The sequence below is a fragment of the Poecilia reticulata genome, linkage group LG21 (assembly GCF_000633615.1).
Source record: "Poecilia reticulata strain Guanapo linkage group LG21, Guppy_female_1.0+MT, whole genome shotgun sequence".
NCBI lineage: Eukaryota > Metazoa > Chordata > Actinopteri > Cyprinodontiformes > Poeciliidae > Poecilia > Poecilia reticulata.
Window position 1 is genome coordinate 22,427,362 of NC_024351.1, and position 8,959 is coordinate 22,436,320.

Here is an 8,959-nt window from a genome sequence, read left to right on the forward strand (position 1 = left end):
AAAAAATGCACTAATGGGTTTTGTCTTGGTTCCAAAGTGTATTTGATTGGCATCGCTACCTCAGGTTCACTCATTGTTCTCCTCTCTCTGGGCCCTCCAGGTGGCACYGTGTTACTAGTGCAACACAAGTCAAACTCATCCRTTTTTAACAGTGACGTATGTCCTCATAGAGTCTGGATGGTGCTATTTATTATGAACTGAATTGGTTATAAAAACTCYTATAATGCCACTTATTCTCATTGATTGTACATATTTTAAGCTTTAATTTCCACACCAGGCCAGTGATGACTGAATGAAGTTCTTACTGTGACGACCTGCTATGCCCGGTAGCATTGAAACCTGTCCATTTCCAAACCTCAAAGTGTTTTTATGCATGTTCAGCTGTAGATCATCATTCAAGTAGCAGTACATCAGCTAAACTAAGTAGTTGGCTTTTTTTATGCTGTGCTGACTGAATATCTTGTAAATAATTTTTAATCATGTGATTTATTTTTTAAGAATAGAAGTGAGAATAGTATAATTGCAATGTTTCCAAGTAGCTATTTAATGTTGCTTTATTTTATTTTTTTTGCAATGTTTTGTTTTTTAATTTAATTTTGACCACTTCATTTATGTTTACRCCCAGGCCTGCCAGGGTTCTGAATTCCACTCAGTTTGGAATTGGCTCAACCCTGTTTTGCTCCAAGTTAAAGCTGTGGTGAATCATGTTATAGTGGGAAGCAGTACAGCTGAACATCAACAGATCCAGTGGGGAAGAATCCAGAATAGCAGCTAGATGAAGCTTATCTGTGTAAATGTTGCAGCATCAAATAAAGATTTTCAGTATTTTCTTGTCCCACTTTGTGTGGCTTTATTTATTTATTTACTTGCAGTTGTGAAAACAAAGCCTCTCTGGGTCTATTGAGAGTTGAGTTATTTGATTCAATATGATTCTATTCAAACTAAACTCGTATATTACGTTTTATTTGTTTTGATAATTGTGCTTTAAAACTTCATGTTTTTTTTATTATTTTGCAAAATATAAGACCCAATAACATTTTTTAATTTTTTTTATTAATATAAAGCTATGTTGTGGGTGTGACTGATATAATTATGGGGAAGACACTCCAAGTCACAATGATTTCTACAGAAGGTGGCTGTTCAGTGCTACATCCAAACGGAATGGAAAGGTGAGTGGAAGAAAGAACTATCCAAGGTGGGGAGGTGTAGACTGCAGTTTTGAGAACATAGTTGGACCTAAAACATTTTTATACCCCTAAAAGATTTAGGGTTATCACAATAGCAATAAATTTTCCTGGATGATAAATTTTCCCAGAAATCATTGCGATAAAAGATAATGTTTCAATTTTCAAGTAATATAATGGTACAAGCATAATGATCCAAGAACACACTTTCAAAGATTAATAAACTTTAAATTCTGGTGAACATTAACCACTGGAATTGAAAGGCATTTCAAATATCCAAAATAGATAAACGAATCAACAAATAAAATGAATTATGAAGCCTGTGTAAACAAAATTATACTGTTTTTAAAATAAAAAATAAAGCTGGTTAAGGCCAAAGCACCACACTGGATACTTTTGTCATTCAGTTTTTGGCATAGAGAAAAATGATAAATCAGGCAAATGGAAATTGAGCTTGCTTTAATTTATCATCTGATTGATTTATTGTGACGGGCCTAGTTTATGGTAATCTTTTATTTTCTCCAACACATGTTGTTCTTGAAATTAATATGAATGTTCGGGAGTGGTTTCGAGTTCCAGTTTAAATATARAGGAGAGAGATAAAGATTAGGGTGGTGGCAAGGAGGCTTTCCAATCCCAAAGATAATAGAACTCCAGAGGAAACACGAAGAGCTGCTCAGTTGTTATAAGGGTTTGATTGCTCTGATGACTAAAAGATTAGGAAGGGTATAAATAATTTTCAATGTGTTTATTTTGTTAAAATATGAACGAAATGTGATCAAATTATTTTTTTTTTCAAACTTACATTAGTAATTGTCAGAAAATGGATTCATGATTTGCTGTGCACAAACATTTCTCAAATTATATATTTTTAAAACTCAATATTTTTTACATGGCACATGTGTCTCGAAATTTCGGGGGGAATTAACTTTTTTCTTACTATTTACATTTGCCCTTTTACGCCGTCGTTGCTTTGATGATTCCTTTATCTTAAACCAYGTAACTGTAATTAGATGTCTGTTTGCCACAGGACAGGACACTGGGAATAAATTAGGAATCCTCTAGTATCTTGTTTTATTTTGAAAGTCAAGAACGGAAGTCCAAACTTCGGCTGAGTTTGAACGCAGAGGAACGTATACCGTGACTGACTTCCGTGATGAAGTGAGCTATAAACGTCTCGAGCAGTTTAGCTGCTTCAGGAAAGTCTTTGTAACCTCCAGAACGGAAACGCTGCGCGTCCATGAGGAAAGTGAAGTAGAAAACTCTCTCGGAACAGGTTTGTGGACTCTTTGTGGTTGTTTGGGTCGGTACTCAGCGAGTTTTTTTTTAAGTAGTTTAGTTTGTAGTACAGGAGAAGGCGGGTTTGGTTGTTTTGAAGTGAGCTGCTGTTGGTTGTGATAAACATCAAGACTTCACAAGACTTAGTGTTTCTTCCAGCAGGCTGACTGTTCTTCGTGGAAACTTCCCATCTTGTCTCTTTTGGCTCTATTAACCAACCAATACGAGCAGATGCTCTGCTCGTATTTAACCACTAACACTCCTCTGCTGAGCGAGGCTGGCCTGAGGACAAATCTAACCTTGTCCACTTGTCTCTTAATGTGGAAAAACAACAGGAACGTAGGGAGGCCTCGGGAATATTGGAACCTTTTTTGTAACCAATGATAAAAATGGAATATGCCAATACATTTATGAATTCACTTTGTATAAAAATAAATACATTATGTCATCTTCATTAAAATTATGGCCAACAATTTCCTACCCATCACAAAACCAATTTAAGTTGACGTTTTTGGGCATTTGTTGGTGTGGCCTGATTCTTCTACAGCCCTGAATGAAACCTTGGAAGGGAGATTTGGTAACATCCTATCCCCTACCTGAGGTCTAATACAGGTCTACTATGATTAATGTAAATAATTGATTGGTAAAATCATGTGAGCACATGCCTCTCCTGCAATGTGTCTTTAAAGATGACCTGTAGCTGACATCCGTCTGATTCTCACATTTGCTCATTTTTCCTTTTCTATCATTTTGTATACAGTACATACATCATGGAATTTCATTTGATAGCCTTGAAAATGCTATCCTGAATTATAACATCACATGTGGTAAATATGAACAAAATCATGTAKAATAAAATAAATATAACTTCTAAAAGCATGTTTTGATATGTCATTAAAGTCCAGTACTCAAATTTTCTAACGTTATATTCACATATACCTGCAGCACATTACATTTTCTCTTACCTTTAGCCATAGATGTTCATGTTTAAAATTTTTAGGATGAAATATTTTTTACTTATCCAAGCCCTAATTTCCAGATTATTACTTGATTATACTTTTGTGAAGTTGAGCATGTTTTTAAAAAGTTCAAATGTATGAAAATTGAGATTCCTTGATGTTTATGGTGGTACAGATGTAAAGGTTTTCATTCTGAGGTTTGGAAAGTATTATGACTTTACCCTGTAGCTACTTGTGGAACTTTCAATCAGTGCCATAGCTTTAGGTTATACACTCGCGCGTGTGTATATGTGTGCTCTTAGAAGACAATATAATACAAAGTAAGGTGATGAGCAGCCTCTGCTTCTGCTGCAGGATGAGTCTACGGGAGATCAGTGAGAATGTGAAGCTGGCGCGGGAGTACGCTCTGCTGGGGAACTACAGCTCAGCCAGTGTTCTGTACCACGGCCTGCTGGACCAGATCAAGAACTACATGTACACTGTAAGGGACGGCAGCGTTCATCAGAGATGGCAGCAGGTAAACCCTCTGACCACAAACCCACCCATCAACTGGTCAGACTGGAGTATTGTTGGTTAAGCTTCACTTKATCCCCTGTTGTTGGGGATTGACTGGTCTGATGGAACCAGTTTTAATATTTATTTTCAGTCATATACAAATCAAATAAGGGGGGAAAAAAACACACATTGCTGAAAACACAAGACAACACTAGTACAGAAATAAAGAATATTTAGATTTCTGTCAATGGCAAGAACGCAAAGTGTAGCTTATTCTACCTTCACTTTGTGATGCATAAAGCATTGTCACATTCTTTCCTGCATATTTTTTCTAAAACATAACTCCAAAGAACTCCAGCTAAATCTGTAGACAAACTCATGAAAGTAAACATAATCAGACATTATTGTATTTGTTTAGCAAATGGCTTAAATACTTTTTTTTATTATTATTATTTAAAGAGTGAAAAACGCCTGAATGCCTCGAACTGAAGAACTGTTCATCCTGACTTTTAAATAAATCCTTGTCTCTTATTTCATAGTTTTTCTTTAATTTCAAACTATACACCTTGTAAGATCTAGTGACRCATCAATCAAACATTTTAGTTTAAAATCCTGCTTGTAAATCATCATTCCTTCATTTTCTGCTGGGYACAAAACGAACCTGCAGAACATTTTGTTCTTGTTTTATGTCTTGAGACATTTCAGAACAAGTAGGATTTTCCTAGTAGAACCTCCAGAGAACATCTCCATGTGTTTAGCGGCCATTTAAAGCCCAATTAGTACGTCTACCAGGGAACAATCCAAACTCGTCTCATCTCCGTTTCTCAGYTGTGGCAAGAAATCAACGAAGAGAGCCGGCAGGTTCAGGACATCATGTCCACTCTGCAGAGCTTTCAGCTGGACACGGCGACTGCTAAATCTTCTAACCATGACGACTTTGAAATGAGGCCAGCACATGTGGAACCAAGGTATTCCATTCTCTCAGTAACACAGTTTGTATTTTTAGCTGTGTGTTCAGCGCCTGAGTAACAATCTTTGTTCACAATAATCCAGTTGCAGTCATATGATGGAGATTAGGGCCTTCAGTTCCTGTCGGAGCTCCTTTCACTGCTGCTCTGTTCATTTCAAACTGTTCCTGTGTCCATTTTGGATTTAGTTTTTCTTCATTTCTAAGTCATGCTGCTGATAGTAATTTGATGCTACTGTGTTAAGATGAAGTATTTCCTTATCTGTAAAACTGAAATAAGTCTAACTTTGCAAGATGCTCAACATTCCTCATTTTCAGTTTTTATTATTTTTGTGTAAGAGTTCTCCATAAAATTCCTACTTTATTCTCCTAATATTACGATTCTACACTGATATTATGACTTTTTATTCTCATAATTAAAATGAATAAATAAATAAATCATAGTCTGGCCCTAATATGCAAAGTCCAAATAGATAGAAGCTGTGAAACACACTTGTCAAACAAGATGGCCGCCCTGCGCGTGCTGACATCACTCTGCACCATGGAAACACAAGGAGAGCATTGGTGGGAAAAGAAATCCAGATTTCCCGCAAATGAAATTTTCAAGAACAGAGAATTCAATTTAACGATAAAATCAATTTATTAATAATAATAATAATAATATACTGTGCAATATTATAACAAAGTTACTGTCCAGTTGTTAGAAATTCCATAATCCTGATCCAAGGGATGTTCGACTAAGTAGAACTTTATCAAAATGCACATAATGTGAATGTGCATTAAGTTTTAAGAAATGCAACAGACACATTTACAAAACATTATATAAGTACAGACAAAAACAGATGTCCATTAACAGCAGAAATGTTATAAAAATAAGTTAAAAACTGTGCTAATGTTTACTTTTGCGCTGCTACCAATGATCTGCTTTTACATTTTATTCATATTCCTTTTGTTTTACTTTATTTACGCTCCCTAATGTGTGTACAGGTTTTTTTTTTTTTACCTTTTTAATTGAGACTCTTGCATACAGTAAAGTCAGTTTTTCATCATAGAATGAATATTGTGATGATATTGATTACTATTAATTCAGATTCCTACCCATCTCAGTCTGTACAGTGCAGTGCATTGTGGGCTTTTGAGTGCATGACTAGYTGAWCTGTGGATCTTTACAGCTCCTCCAGATTTCCCATGATCCTCTCTGCTGYCTCTGTAATGTCTCTGTCCTGCTGTCCCAGACACTCGCCTGGCCCTGTCAGGCGCTCCAACTTTCATAAGGAGAGCAAACCCTCCAACCATCGGCTGAGCGCCGCCGTGAGGCCCCACCAGAAGCAGTCCCAGCGGGGGGCYAATGGGGCCGGGGGCCGAGCCTCCAAGGCCAAAGAAAAGAAGGAATCAAAAGAGGTGAARGAGGCTGGCRGCAAAACCAAGGATGACAAGGTGATGAGCCGCTGCTTTCAGTCCTAAACAGTAACTTTCATATTCTATTTGCATTCCTGATCAAACAGTCTTCCTGCTGGTTTGTTCATAGCCTGTTATTCCAGTTTTCCTTCAGGTCAAGAGCATTCTGCTGAGTAAACATGTTTTCTTTTCCACCTGCAGGAGAAAGAGGTGAAAAAGTTTGACGGGACAGGATACGACAAAGACCTGGTGGAAGCCCTGGAGAGAGACATCATATCTCAGAACCCCAGTGTGAGATGGTGAGCAGTCTGAAGGATGGCTTTAGCTTTGGACCTGGATCTGAACAGAACTCTGTCTCTTCTGGCCAGATCAGTTAAGCTGATGATCAGGATCTCAGGCTCTGATCTGAATGGCAGGAATTTGTTCTGGACAAGTGGTTTATTCATCCAGACTCATCTTCCTGCTTCTATGAACTTGTTGCATCATGTTGTTTAACTTCACTGTGCTTGTTCTGTCAGACATGCATTTCTTTTGATATTTGCACATTTCTTAGGGACGACATTGCAGATTTGGAAGATGCCAAGAAACTGCTGAAAGAAGCGGTGGTGCTGCCGATGTGGATGCCTGCTTTCTTCAAAGGCATCAGGAGACCATGGAAGGTACACACTGATTTTCATGATTGATCATCAGACAATAAATTATAAATGTCTCAGATGTTCTCTATCAGTCATAGTTTGCTAGAAATTATATTTCTACAAAGCAAATMAATTCCTAGTCGGAAAAGTCCGCAGAGCTGAGCTRCATGGTGCCGATTCTGTGGAAGTGATTTGAATTGGATTCAAAGTGATGTCATCACAACTGAGCACAAAACCTTCAGTATCTCACCAATGTTCAGATAAAACAATTTTCACAATTGTATCATTTCTTATTTCCATTAAATAAGAAATAAAATTAAAATCACATGTGAATGAGCTTTTTAACTCTTGTCGTTAAAATATATCATCWTCCTACCACTTCCTGCTGTCATCTTTGTCAGTAGTAACGGTGAAAAACGTGTTTCCATTGCAGTTTCACAAAATAATTATAATTTTGATATGGCTGAAAATTCACCTCATTCTGGCACCAAAACATTTTATGGAAAAAACATGAGTTTTTTGTTTTTTTCTAAATCTGTGTGTTTCCATTGAGCAAATGTATTTAATTCCTATATGCTTAATTCTACATTCAATGGAAACAGGTGAGCATCATTAGTGACAAACTGCAGTAAATATTCTCTGAACATCAGAGGAAACGCCTCAGTCCAGATATTGTTCATAGATTTTTTATTTATGTTTTTTATAAGCTGAATGGAGAAATTAGTCAAGTGTTCATCATCAGCACAACATTGATGTGTCAGTCAATGTTCCAGTAACTCTGGTTCAAAGCAGCTCTAACCAGCTGGGATTTAGCTTTGATCTAAATGAACTCAGTGTTTCGGCTGTTTTTCAGATTTTTGGAAGTTTGTTCCAGATTAGCGGTGCATAGAAGCTGAATGCTGAGAATGTGAGATTTACTTACTTTTATTCTCTTGAAAGCTATTTTGAAAACAACGACTGAGATGAGACCTAACTTATGAAAGTTGATGAATATTGGTTCAGTGTTATGCATCATAATTCATATTACTTCTGGTTTTTATCAAAGTAAATGGCAAGGGATGCGTTTTCTGAAGAGCTCTGCTGTTAGACAGGAAGCTTGGTGAACATGCTCCCTGATGGTCAGCCATGTTTCTAGACCGCTTCAGCAAAAACAGCCAGAGAAATGTCACTATGGAAACAGTTTCATGTCCCAGAGTGAGCTGTTCCTTCCAAAATGTCTTTAGTAGACAGCAGAGCATGAACACGCCGAGTGTCTCCGTCATCCTGTGCTGTGATTGGCTGCCTCCTCCTCAGGGTGTTCTCATGGTGGGCCCTCCAGGCACGGGGAAGACTCTGCTAGCCAAGGCYGTCGCTACGGAATGCAGGACTACTTTCTTCAACGTGTCTTCGTCCACGCTGACCTCCAAGTACCGAGGAGAGTCAGAGAAGCTGGTTCGCCTTCTTTTTGAAATGGTGCGCTCACCTTCCATCCAGTCTGTCATTCAACACTCACAGCTGTTGTTCCTAAACAGGAACGCCTCATCCTTGACTCCAGCGCTCTCTGTCGTCCATGTTGTTTGCAGGCACGCCACTACGCTCCCACCACCATCTTCATCGACGAAATCGACTCGATGTGCAGCCGCAGAGGAACCTCAGAGGAGCATGAGGCCAGCAGGAGGGTGAAGGCAGAGCTGCTGGTCCAGATGGACGGTATGAAGGCACTCGGAGGTGTTGGGTGATAACTGCACAGTTTCCTGTTCATGTAGAGCCTAAAACATGAAACTTTTCATTTGTGGTTGAATGATTAAAGCAGATCTAGTTAGAATGGTTTAACCCGCTGCTGCTTCTTCTGTTWTCTGTGCTCCGGTGCAGGRGTGGGCGGGGCTTCAGAGAACGAAGACCCATCCAAGATGGTGATGGTGCTGGCAGCCACCAACTTCCCCTGGGACATCGACGAGGCCCTGAGGAGGCGGCTGGAGAAGAGGATCTACATCCCTCTGCCTTCCAGTAAACCTCCCAACACGTTTAGAGGAAATGAACAATTCCACACCGCAAAACTATTCA

General features: G+C 38.5%; 1 protein-coding gene across 1 annotated transcript in view; it reads left to right on the top strand.

The window, feature by feature from the left end:
* Nucleotides 1–2,279: 2,279 nt before the first annotated feature.
* The window catches only part of LOC103458036 (katanin p60 ATPase-containing subunit A1), a 10,594-nt gene continuing 3,914 nt past the window's right edge, over nt 2,280–8,959 (top strand). Inside the window, exons 1-9 of the mRNA XM_008398579.2 lie at nt 2,280–2,460; nt 3,776–3,938; nt 4,745–4,884; nt 6,119–6,320; nt 6,483–6,580; nt 6,835–6,940; nt 8,210–8,368; nt 8,479–8,605; nt 8,768–8,953. Coding sequence (XP_008396801.1) covers nt 3,777–3,938; nt 4,745–4,884; nt 6,119–6,320; nt 6,483–6,580; nt 6,835–6,940; nt 8,210–8,368; nt 8,479–8,605; nt 8,768–8,953 — 1,180 coding nt within the window. The 5' untranslated portion in view covers nt 2,280–2,460; nt 3,776. The remainder of the gene's footprint in view (nt 2,461–3,775; nt 3,939–4,744; nt 4,885–6,118; nt 6,321–6,482; nt 6,581–6,834; nt 6,941–8,209; nt 8,369–8,478; nt 8,606–8,767; nt 8,954–8,959) is intronic.